The sequence below is a fragment of the Euleptes europaea genome, chromosome 18, assembly GCF_029931775.1.
Source record: "Euleptes europaea isolate rEulEur1 chromosome 18, rEulEur1.hap1, whole genome shotgun sequence".
NCBI lineage: Eukaryota > Metazoa > Chordata > Lepidosauria > Squamata > Sphaerodactylidae > Euleptes > Euleptes europaea.
In genome coordinates, this window is record NC_079329.1 from 2,848,096 (window position 1) to 2,860,540 (window position 12,445).

The 12,445-nt window shown below is 49.1% G+C and overlaps 1 protein-coding gene across 1 annotated transcript; it reads left to right on the forward strand.

Annotated features, from left to right (window-relative positions):
- The first annotated feature begins 6,529 nt into the window (after nucleotides 1–6,529).
- Nucleotides 6,530–11,248, forward strand: LOC130490177 (transcription factor HES-7.1-A-like). Its single transcript, XM_056863991.1, has 4 exons — nucleotides 6,530–6,574; nucleotides 7,024–7,119; nucleotides 7,258–7,336; nucleotides 10,797–11,248. Exons 1-4 carry the CDS (start codon nucleotides 6,530–6,532, stop codon nucleotides 11,246–11,248), a joined length of 672 nt encoding a protein of 223 aa, XP_056719969.1.
- The last annotated feature ends 1,197 nt before the right edge of the window (nucleotides 11,249–12,445 follow it).

Below are 12,445 nucleotides of genomic sequence, written 5' to 3' on the forward strand. Positions count from 1 at the left end.
CGTCAAATTCTTGAAAGCTCATACCCCGAAAATCTTTTTGTCTCTAAGGTGCTACTGGGCTCATATCTAGCTGTACAACTACACACCAGTATGGCTACCTTATGACAATTTCTATGAGTGTTTTCTCACCTGGCTCAGGGGAGGGGCAGCTCTACTGTTACCCCAACCTCCTGTAGGTTCCCATATTTCCCAGAAGAATTTTTTTCTCTTGAAATCTGGAATGTATTTATTTATTTTATGTATTTAATTAATTTATACCCCACCTTTCTCCCCACTGGGGACATAATTCTCCTCTCCTCCATTTGATCCTTACAAGAAGAAGAAGAGTTGTTTTTTATATGCCAACTTTCTCTACCACTTAAGGAAGAATCAAAGCAGCTTACAAATCACCTTCCCTTCCCCTCCCCACAACAGACACCCTGTGAGGTAGGTGGGGAAGGGAAACATGGAGAGACAGCGTGGTGTAGTAGTTAGAGTGTCGGATTAGTGTCTGGGAAAACCAGGTTCGAATCCCCACTCATGCCATGGAAGCTGGCTGGGTGACCTTGGGCCAGTCACTCATTCTCAGCCTAACCTACCTCACAGGGTTGTAGTGAGGAGAAGATGACGTGAGGAGAATGTGTGTGTTGTGAGGAGAGAAGAATGACGCAAGCCTCCTCGGGTTCTCATTGGTGAGGAAGGTGGAATATAAATTAAGTCAATAAATCGGCGGGATGTTTTTGGGGTAGAGCCTGAGGAGGGTGGGGTTTTGGGTGGGGAGGGACATCAATGCCATAGAGTCCAATTGCCAAAGCTGCCATTTTCTCCAGGTGAACTGAACTCTGTTGTCTGGAGATCAGCTGTAATAGCGGGAGATCTTCTGCTATTACCTGGAGGTTAAGCAATCAAAAATCAACACCTCTGCACCATTACCTAAGGTTAGAAAATTAGTACAGAAATAGGCTGATAACAATATGTAATGACAAAAGTATATTGAATGTAACAATGGGCTACCAAGCCCATTGCATGTATACAACAAAGTATTTCCCAGTTCTGGGTGTATAACAATGTGCTAACAAGCCAATTGTATATGTACAACAAAGTATTTCTCAGTCCTGGTACAGTAACAATCAATCCGAGGTCGATGTCTTCAAGTGAAGAGGGGTACCCTTCTGACCTGGATGGCCCAGGCTAGCCTGATCTCGTCAGATCTCAGAAGCTAAGCAGGGTCAGCCCTGGATAGTATTTGGATGGGAGACCACCAAGGAATACCAGGGTTGCTATACAGAGGAAGGCACTGGCAAACCACCACTGTTAGTCTCTTGCCATGAAAACCCCAAAAGGGGTCACCATACGTCGGCTGCAACTTGAAGGCATTTTACATATACCAGGACTGAGAAATACTTTGTAGTACATATACAATTGGCTTGTTAGCACATTGTTACATTCAATATACTTTTGCCATTACATACTGTTATCAGCCCATTACCTGGAGGTTGGCAACCCTAGCTGGCAATCACACAGGAGGACAGAGATAGCGGAAGGTGAGGGATTGGTGTGGGTTGACGATCTTTGCTAACAATGCATGTTTTGGCAGGGATCTGCTGCCGGGACAATGTGACTTGAGTTGAGATCAAGGACGGCATCCCACCACCAAACTCTCCCCTCACCCCCCATTTAATTTAGCTAACCTCCCAGGGAAATCTATTCTCTTTCTAATGTCGGGGCCTCAATTACTGAAAGGGATTATGCACACATAGGGCTTGCTCGCTGGGGGCTTCCCTCCTCCTCCTTTGGAGAACAATGGTGCCATCAAAGTCCCCACACTCTTGCATATTTTATTCTACCCACCCTTATTCCACTCACCCACCCACCCACACACACACATGAGTTATCTAGCCCTTAGGCTTTTGATGCTCGTCTACAGCCTGCCTCTCCAAAGAAAACAGAAGCTGAGACCCCGGCTCACAGGATCCATCCAGCACTGTGGACGGCATGAATAGGCAGTTGGGTCTCCTTAGCATGGCTACTTAGCGGGGCTACTTGTGTTTCTTGCAGGGTTCTTCTGCCTTTAATGCAGGCGGTGAAGTCAGTCAGCACAGCTTTCCAAGGAATTCAAACCAGATAAAAGGAAATATTTCTTCACACAAATGTGGGACTCCCTGCCCCAGGATGCGGTGATGGCTGCTGATTTGGAAGGCTTTAAGAGGGGAGTAGAGACATGTTCATGGAGCATAGGGCTACCCATGGCTACTAGTCAAAATGGGTACTAGTCATGATGCAGACCTATTCTCTCCAGGATCAGAGGAGCAGGCCTATTATATTAGGTGCTGTGGAACCCAGGCAGGATAATGCTGCCGCAGTTGTCTTGCTTGTGGGCTTCCTAGAGGCCCCTGGCTGGTTGGCCACTGTGGGAACAGACTGCTGGACTTGATGGACCTTGGTCTGATCCTGCATGGCTTTTCTTATGTTCTTATGAATAACGATGCAGGGGTGCCTCACCTGCCAGATTTCTTCCTTAGATGTAGCTGTGAAACGGTGGGTCCTGCCAGGAGGGAAAATGAGGGGCAGTTCTTATGTGGGGCCACAGAAGCAAGAAGAGAATAGCTAGATTTGAGTCCAGTAGCACCTTAGAGACCAATGAGGTTTTCAGTGTATGGGCTTTGGAGAGTCAACAGCTCCTTCATTAGATGTGAAGCATTGACTCTCGACAGCTCACCCCCCCCCCCAAAATGTTGGTGTCTTAGGTGCTGCGGGGCTGTCATCTAGCCTCTCCACTGCAGACCAACCCGGCTACACTCCGAACCTATCTTCAAAGAGGAGAGTAGTCGTTCTGGATGAGCGAAAGCGATGGCTTTGTCTGGAGACAGCTCAATGTCAGGGGAAGGGTCCTTTGATGCCAACCAGTGTGTACACTTTGGCCAAACACTTTGCCAAAAACAAGGAGTGGGCACTAGTGCAGAGCTTGACAAGCAGAGAGGAGATGCTTTAAGCTGTGCCCAGGCCTGCATGGAGAGCCGTGCACGCCACGGCCCCTCAAATGCCTGCCCCACATGCCCGGGGGGCGAGACAGAGAATCACTCACAGCCGAGTGGCATCGCCAGAGCAGAGCTGGGTTTAGGGACACAGCCATATTCATCAGTTGAAGAAGAAAAAGAAGAAGAAGCAGAAGCAGCAGAAGAAGAGGACTTGGCTTTTATACCCTGCTTTCCTCTACCTTTAATGAGTCTCAAAGCGGCTTACAATTGCCTTCCCTTCTCCTCCCCATAACAGACACCTTGTGCGGTAGGTCGGGCTGAGAGAGCTGTGAGTAGCCCAGGGTCACCAAGCTGGCTTAATGTGGAGGAGTGGGGAAACAAATCCAGTTCTCCAGGTTAGCCTCCGCCACTCATGTGGAGGAGAGAGGAATCAAACCTGGTCCTCCAGATCAGAGTCCACTGCTCCAAGCCACTGCTCTTTACTGCTACACCACACTGGCACCCCCCCCCAGTAGCGACAGGGAGGAGAAATGGCCATCATGGGAGGAGCAGGGAAAATGCAGGGAATCCTGCCGTGTGGAGAAAAGTTGGTTTTTATACCCTGCTTTCCTCTACCACTTAAGGGAGAATTAAACCGGCTTACAATCGCCTTCCCTTCCCCTCCCCACAACAGACACCTTGTGAGGTAGGTGGGGCTGAGAGAGTTTGGAGAGAACTGTGACTGGCCCAAGGTCACCCAGTAGGCTTCATGTGGAGGAGTGGGGAAACCAACCCGGTTCACCAGATTAGCCTCTACCTATCATGTGGAGGAGTGGGGAATCGAACCTGGTTCTCCAGATTACAGTCCACCGTTCTTAACCACTAGGCCACAAGAAGTGTCCTGTGGCACCTTAGAGGGTAACCAAATTCTTGTGCCTGCTGAGCTGGCCGCTGTCCCTCTCCTCCTCTCCCTCTGCTAGATTTGAGTCCAGTAGCATTTTAGGCACCAACGATATTTTTGGGGAATACGGTTTTGAGAGTCAAAGCTTCATATCTGACAAAGGGATCTTTGACTCTCAAAAGCTCATACTCGAAAATCTTGTTGGTCTCTAAGGTGCTCCGGGACTCGAACCTAGCTCTTCTGCTGCAGGCCAGCAAGACCTCCCTCTGCTGAATTTTCATTTGTAATCTCCTTGAGGGCAGGGACTCCTCTTCCTGTTGCTACCCAAGTGCCATGCGTATTAATTGCAATAGACAGTGCATGTTAATTTGGGCAAAGCTGTCTAGCCTTTCGGAACCCTGCTTCCCCCTCCCTCCCCACTTCACGTATTGGATCTCTCCCGTTCAATTGCTCCTTTCTGCTTCCTGGGAAGCGCCGGGGCTTCAGGAGACAGCAGGCATTTTATGGTCTTTTATTGGGGTCCCGGGCTTAGGAGGAATGGCTAACAGCTTGTGGGAACCTGCTCCCAGCAGAGATTCTCACTGCCATAAAAGCCAAGGTGTCAGAACAGACTGATAAGCCAGAAGGCAGGGGGAAAGTCAGGAGTCGAAAACACACCCCCGGCATTAAAAAAAAAAAAGATGAGAAATTTCCCACAAGGAAGAAGGCCAGAACCAACCCCACCCCAACACCTTTGAGGGCTTGACTGTGCTTTACCAAACTATGAGCAGGGTCGAGAAAGAAACGTTTTCTCCTCTCTTTCACAATGCTAGAATTAGGGTTCACCCACTGAAACCAGCAGGTGGGACAGACAAAGGAAAGCATTTCTTCACAGAGGACAGGTTTTAATAAGGGAATTCACAGCAGCAAGAAGACTCCACTGGTCTCAGCGGCTTTAAAAGAAGACTGGACAACTCTTGAGGGGAAAGAGCTCTGACAAAGACGTATCTGACAAAGGGAGCTTTGACTCTCAAAAGCTCATACCCCCCCCCAAATCTCCTTGATCTCTAAGGTGCTCCTGGGCTCCAATCTAGTTGTGTGGGGTAGAGGGAGGACGGCGTCAGAGAGCTGGTCACAGGATGCTAAACCTGGTGCCTGATGAAGGGAACTGTGACTCTCAAAAGCTCATACTCCAAACATCTTGCTGGTCTCGAAAGTGCTCTGGGACTCCACTCTAGCTGTCCTCCTGCAGGCAGACACAACTGCCCTCTGAAACTATCTTGGTGGACTAAGGGGCTGATTCACGCGAAGTGATGGTATCACTTTGCTCTGGTTAGTCCTCACCTAAAGTATTGTGTTCAGTTTTGGGCACCGCAATTTAAGAAAGTTGTAGACAAGCTGGAACGTGTCCAGAGGAGGGCAACAAAGATGGTGAGGGGTCTGGAGACCAAGTCCTATGAGGAAAGGTTGAAGGAGCTGGGGATGTTTAGCCTGAAGAGGAGAAGACTGAGAGGGGATATGATGACCATCTTCAAGTACTTGAAGGGCTGCCATATAGAGGATGGTGCCGAGTTGTTTTCTGTTGCCCCAAAAGGTCAGACCACAACCAACAGGTGGAAATTCAATCAAAAGAGTTTCCCTCTAGACATTAGGAAGAATTTTCTAACCGTTAGAGCGGTTCCTCAGTGGAACAGGCTTCCTCGGGAGGTGGTAAGCTCCCCTTCCCTGGCGGTTTTTAAGCAGAGGCTAGATGGCCATCTGTCAGCAAAGCTGATTCTATGACCTTAGGCAGATCAAGAGGGCATCTTGGCCATCTTCTGGGCATGGAGTAGGGGTAACTGGGGGTGTGGGGGAGGGAGGTAGTTTGGAATTTCCTGCATTGTGCAGGGGGTTGGACTAGATGATCCTGGTGATCCCTTCCAACTCTATGATTCTATGATTCTGTATAAAGCAACTTCATGTCTGTTCATTTGTGTCTGTGTAAGAGACAAGGCTGCAATGGATGCTTTCTCTGTTAAACATCGCAAAAAGTTAGCTGCGCAGCAAAACAAAACAAAAAATCCAGCGGCATCTTAAAGACTAACAACATTTGGTTCCATATGAGCTTCCGTGAATCAGCAGCTCACGTCTTCGAACTGATGCTGCTTTCTGAAGCGGTGAGCCATAACTCGAGACAGCTCAAACTGCTGGACTTCTGTTTTATTTTTCTTTGTGGTTATCCTGGCAAATGTTGGCTGTCAGGACAGAATTTCCCTGCCGTTACCCCTGTCTGATCCCTCTGGCAAACCGAGGCAATAGATTTGTGCGGGGAGCTATTCAGCAAGTTGCAAGATCTAAGTATGAAATAATGCCCCCTTTCCCCATCCAGCATGTGCTGTAGCCAAAAGAGAAGAGGGGCCCTTTACAGCGGGAAATCCAGCCTCCCCTTTTGTAGTACAAGTGTGTGTGACACACTCTCTCCCCGGGATGGAGGAGAAAGATCAAAGAGAAGAGGAGGGAGGTGAGAAATTTTCCTTAAGGTGGTTGAAGGGGGGGGGGGGTAGGGACGGTTGGTGCTGGGAGAGCAGGAATGGGAGGGGGAAGCCCTATAAAAAGGCCCCCTCGTGCCTTTGAAGTGAGAGAAAGGGGCAAGTTGTGTCTGCAGGCAGGACAAGCCAGAGGCTCCACGCATCCTTCCATCCCTCCATCGGTCCATCCTCTGGACCCACCAGTTATGAAGATGACAAGCCAGAGATGGGGAAGCAAAGAGGACAAGAAGGTAACAGAGGCACCCGGCCTGGTTTGGCTGAGGGTCTCCGAGGGTTCTGCTCTTAGCTCCTTTTTGGGGCGGGGGAGAGGTAAAGTCACCAACTGCAGGTTGGAAAATTCCTGGAGATTTGGAGGTAGAGCCTGGGGAGGGAAGGGTTTGATATGGGGAGAGTCCTCAGAGGAGTATAATGCCATAGAGTCCACCCTCCAAAACATTTCCCCCAGGGGAATAGATCTGGCATCAACTGTAATTCTGGGAGATCTCCAGGCCCCACCTGGAGGTTGGCAACCCTAGGGAGATGCCTGGGTTTCCACCCCCAGTAGGAGCTAAGAGCAGAATCCTGGCCCGGTTTGGTGCGGACTGTTGGGTTTTCTGTTTCAAAATCTCTACTTTCCTCTCTCTCTTTGTGGCTTCTGCGGCACTTGCCTTTCCTGTCTGCCATCTCTCTCTTTCTCTAGCTGCTGAAGCCCTTGATGGAGAAACGGCGGAGGGACCGGATGAACCAGAGCCTGGACCGACTCCGGGTCTTGCTCTTCGAAGCCACCCAGGATGAGGTAAGAAAGAGTCCCCTTCCTCGCGCCCAAAACCTCCCCCCCAAAGCAAATCATACAAAGAATATTTTATTTTCATTCCTCCTTTCCCCCCTTTTTTTCTCTCCTCCCTCTTCTCTTGTCTTGTTTTTTTCTTTGCAGAGACTTAAGAACCCCAAAGTTGAGAAAGCAGAAATTTTACAAAAAACAGTTCAGTTTTTGAAGACACAGCCTTTATCAGGTATAATGTTTCTGGTATCCTTTTTCTTTCTTACTTACTCTAAAAAAAAATCAAAGAGATTCTCAGGCCTCCAGGGGAGATGGGGAAGGCTGAAGACAGAGTGACCCCTGGGTCTTAGGCTAACTCCCCTGTCTGTGAGTTTGCTATACCTGTAGAGTTGCCAACTGTGGGCTGGGTCATTCCTGGAGATTGGGGTGGAGCATGGAGAGGGTGGGGTTTGGGGAGGGGAGGGACCTCAGCGGTGGGGTATAATGCCATAGAGTCCACCCTCCAAAGCAGCCATTTTCTCTGGGGGGGACACAGCCACTCTGTCTTTATGAGCAGACAGAAATCTGCTGGTGAAGCTTCATCTGTGGAATTCATCTCCCTGAAGCTGTGAAGGGTACTGGTGTAGCACTGATGGGACTCTGAACTGGGGCAACTGTATAAAAGTGTGTGTGTGTGAGTGTGTGTGTGTGGAATAAGATTCTCGTGTGTGCACACAACACATTCCCAGCCTATCCAATGCTCTTCTCTGCCCCCCCCCACCCCAATTGAATCCCCGTCTATCATATTGTTTTGCTTTTTTTCTTGCATTTAGTATGGAAGTGCAAAGTTACTTCCTTGCATAGGTTTTATTTATTTCTGAAAGAACCTTTTGCATGGAAGAGGACTGGCCACTTGTGTTTTTTCTTGGCTGACCTTTAAGGGTGACTGGGCTGGTGAAAATTCAACAAAGCTGTTTTTCCTGGTGTGGAAATGCAAGTGATGGGGGGGGGGAACTGTATGTGCTGGATGCCCCCCCCCCAATCCCATAGCAGTTGTTTAAAGGCACAGAAACCTGTCAGTCCATCAGGCAGAGTTTTATCCCCCCCCCCCACTCTTGTTTCAGGATCTGAGCAACATTTCTCTGGGCCAGTACAAACCTCTAATGTGCCCCCCCCTTATATTCATACATGACAAAAGAGACCATAACATGCTAATGGGATGGTTCCTCCCAGTAAAATAATCCCCTTCTCTCCCCCTCCTCACATGCTTGGTCCCCTGCCTCACTTTATCTCCCCCCTTTAACATCACATTATGGTTAGCAAGAAATGCTTATCTGTGTATGTTCTTTTTCTCTTTTTCTCCCCCCCATCCCTTCCAAACAAATCCCCCCTCCCTTCCACCAAATCGCTTTAGGTTTATTTAAATGCCATCTCAAATGTTTTGCAATATGCGGTAAGTCAATTTAGCATGCCAGGGTGTGCGTGTATGTTCATCGGAGGGTTTCTTTTCATTCTGTGTGGCTGAATAACTGCTCCACATTTTTCCAGCTCCCTGGGACCTGCCAGACAACTGGATTAGATAAACCCCCAAGAGTTTGAACCCCAGGGGGAATTGCGGAGAGGAGACTTGGGTGGGTCTTGAACAATGCTTTTTCTGGGAATCTTTTAGAAGAACCAGAAGAGTCCTTGCCAGGGTAATGTAGGGAGATCCCAATTAATCCTGACCAGAGAGGCATTAGATGTTTCTATAGCCAAACAAAGTTCTTGGATCCCATTAGGAAGGGAATCTAGAATAGTATTCTGCTGTTCATGACTGAAGAAGGGGGGAAATATAGCAGCTGCAGCAAGGATTTAATCCACATGTTAGGATAGCACACGGAAACAGTTTGGCATGGGTCCCTGCCCAAAACCTGAGGCTACTTTTTCAGGGTTGCCAACTTTTTGGGCCCCAGGGTTCCTCTGCTTGAACCTTTCCTCTTGGTGGAGGTACAGTGATAGGGAATTCCAGAGGGGTGGCCATGCTGGTCGTTTGCAGTCAAAATAGCAGTCTTGTGTAGGGTTGCCAACTTTGGGGTGGGGGAGATTCCTGGAGATTTGGGGGCCTGGGGAGGGTGGGTTTTTGGGTGGAGAGGCACCTCAGTGGGGTATAATGCCGTACAGTCCACCAGCTCCAAAACTGGCATTTTTCTCCAGGGGAACTGGCCTCTCTAGTCTGGAGATCAGTTGTAATTCTGGGTGATCTCCCAGCCCCACCTGGAGGTTGGCAGCCCTAGACTCTTGTGGATCTTAAAAACTTGTGACTTTATGGTGGCAGAAGCCCTGGGGAGACACTACTGGATCGCTGTGAATCTGATGAGACAGGTTATGGCTCAAAAAGGCCAGGCCCACAATAAATTTCGCTTTGAGGTGGCACAAAATTCGGTTCAGCAGCAGGGGCAGAATGCTGAACTGTGGCCCGGCCCATATTATCAAGTGCTTGTGTTCCTGGGCCTTTAACAGTAGCATGATCAGAAGGCATTAGCCGGTTGCGTTTGTTTCTGTACCACTAAAACCTCAGTCCTCTAATCTCTGCACATCAGCCTACTCTTCCAGGCACAGCAACAGGATGGGCTGTTTTTTTTTCTCTTTCTGGTCAGTTGGCAGCCCTGTGGTCAAGGCACAGGACGCTTTCTAGAGAAAAAAGTTGTTAGCAACAGGTTGACACTTGGAGCAATTTAAAATGGTTTGTATATGGTATAAACTAGGCCACATTAATGAGAGTTGTGTGTGGATCGGTTTCTTTTGCCCTGTGTTTAGGGAAACAAGGACCTCAAGGGTCTGGGTTCTGTGGGAACAGTTGGGGCCTGTCCCTGTCATGGCATAATTATTTAGGGTTGCCAACTCTGGGTTGGGAAATTCCTGGAGATTTGGGGGTGGAGCCTCAGGAGGGCAGGGTTTAGGGGAGGGAGGGGCTCAGCAGGGATGTGATGCCAGAGAGCCCACCCTCGAAAGCATCCATTTTTCTCCAGCGGAACTGATCTCTGTCGTCTGGAGACAGTTGTAATTTCGGGAGATCTCCAGGCCCCACCTGGAGGCTGGCAACCTTACATAGGGTTGCTCCAAGGTAAGGTATTTCTGCCTCCCTATCCCAGGGAATGTTAGCCATGGGAGGCTCTCAACAAAGTCCAGGGCTGCTGGCAATGCTAAACCACCTCTGTTGGTCTCTTGCCTTGAAAACCCTACGGGGTCGCCTTAAAAACCAACAATCCCAAATTCAGCAGCAGGAGACTCTTCCTCTAGCCTGGAGTTGCACCTGGTGGTTTTCTTGCGTTTCTGCTTCTCATGCAGCTGTTAAAGATGCCCTGTGTGGGGGCGGGGGGGGGGAGTTGATGCTGGGAAAGTTATTATTATTTATTTTATTTATACCCCCACCTTTCTCCCAGTGGGGGCCCGAAGGAGCTTACGCACTTCTCCATTTTATATCCACAACAACCCTGTGAGGTAGGTTAGGTGAAGAGCGTGTGACTGGCCCAAGGTCACCCTGCAAGCTTTGATGGCACGAGTGGGGATTCAGATGGGAAAAACAGGGCCAGGATTGGGGAAGAAGTTAGCCATAGAACAGTTCGAGTGTTTGGTGGTCCTGCCAATCAGAGATCCTGGAGACAGGTTTGTTGACAAGTGTCCCACTAAAATGTTGTCTCCTTTTTTTATTATTGTCGTTGAATACACCACAGAGACGAAGCACAAAGAGGATGCCCTTTTCCAGAGGTACCACAGTGGCTACCGGGAGTGTCTCACCCAGGCAACCCACTTCCTGAGAGCCAGCCCGGGCATCTGCACAGGCAAAAAGGCCTACCTGATGGAACACATCTGCCACTGCATGGAAAAGATCACTGCCAGCCCCCGGAGAGAGATGCACCGGCCTCCGCCCGCAGCGGCCAACCCCAGCTACGAGCGGTACAGTCCAGATGTCTTTGCCGGGTGCAGCCCACCTTTGGGGGGTGCGGCGTACGTCCTGCACCCACCCCCGGCCAGTTACTCGGCCAGCCAAGAACTCCAAGCCAGGGGCCCCGGCCCAGCCCAGCAAGACGGCTGTGGCCGATCGCAGCAGAACAAATTCTCGGAAACACGCAACTCCACAGTACAGACTCCGCAAGCGCTGAACGTGTGGAGACCGTGGCCTTGAGAGAGCCCCTTCCTTGTAATTCCCTTTTAAATGGTATATTTAGATTCTCTATATATTGTATATTATGGGTTTTATAGAGCCAAAGGGTTGGTCTTTTTTTTGTTTTTGAGGGTGGTGGTGGAAGTGGAGGCAGTTCTTGGTTTTTCTTGTATATATTAGCAAAAGACTTGATTTAAAAAAGAAATCTCCCTTTGACATCTTGCAGAGTGTGGCCAGTCAAATGAGCCTAGACTTTAAACATGGAACCCCAAAGGAAGGAGAACCTTAATCCAACAATGTGTGTTTGTGTATATATGTGTATGTGTGTGACAGGGTTGCCAACTTTCACATGGGGCCTGGGGATCTCCCAGAATTAAAACGTATCTCCAAACAGAGGTCAGTTCCCCTGGAGGAAACCCTCAGCTTTGGAGACTGTTTTCTATGGCACTCTATCCCCAAACCCCACCCTTCCCATGCTCTAGGGTTGCCAGGTCCCTATTCGCCACCAGCGGGAGGTGTTTGGGGCAGAGCCTGAAAAAGGGTGGGGTTTGGGGAGAGGAGGGACTTCAATGCCATAGAGTCCAATTGTCAAAGCGACCATTTTCTCCAGGGGAACTGATCTCTATCGGCTGGAGATCAACTGTAATAGCAGGAGATCTCCAGCTAGTAGCTGGAGGTTGGCAACCCTACCATGTTCCCAAATCTCTAGGAATATCCCAACGTGGAATTGGCAGTCCTAGTATGTGTGGTAAGAAATAAGTGAAGGAAGTTGTTTGTTTTCTTTGTGATATTTTTTTCCCCTTCTGAATTTGTGTATATTTTCTAGAGTGGGGGATGTTTCGAAAAGGCAACATGCTATGGATCATGACTCGCTTTGAAATAAGCAATGGATAGGTTAAAAGAGAGACTAAAAAGTCTTTGAAACAGTGGTATGTTTTTTTGGGGAAGAGTGGCTGACATCCTGTCTCAGTTCTGGGCTGGTTCAGACATGCGTGCATGTATCTTTTGTCGTTGGATGGCTGCAAAGATCAAGCGATGACCTGTATGTGTGAATGGCCTTTCATATTGCCCAAAGCAGGTGCTATCCGGTGGAGTCTGTTCACATTCCAGTAGAAGGAAACCTGATGATGTGGGAACTGGCCCAACAGGTGTCTCTGAGAGGCTGCTAAAGGGGCATCCTTTCAAAGTTTGCTCCTGTGGGCTATGATAGTTTATGCT

Excerpts from the sequence above, each read along its gene's own strand:
- LOC130490177 (XM_056863991.1), top strand. The coding sequence starts at position 6,530 with ATGAAGATGACAAGCCAGAGATGGGGAAGCAAAGAGGACAAGAAG. Across the intron at positions 6,575-7,023 it reads GAAGCAAAGAGGACAAGAAG|CTGCTGAAGCCCTTGATGGA; the intron begins GTAACAGAGGCA and ends CTCTTTCTCTAG. Across the intron at positions 7,337-10,796 it reads GAAGACACAGCCTTTATCAG|AGACGAAGCACAAAGAGGAT; the intron begins GTATAATGTTTC and ends AATACACCACAG.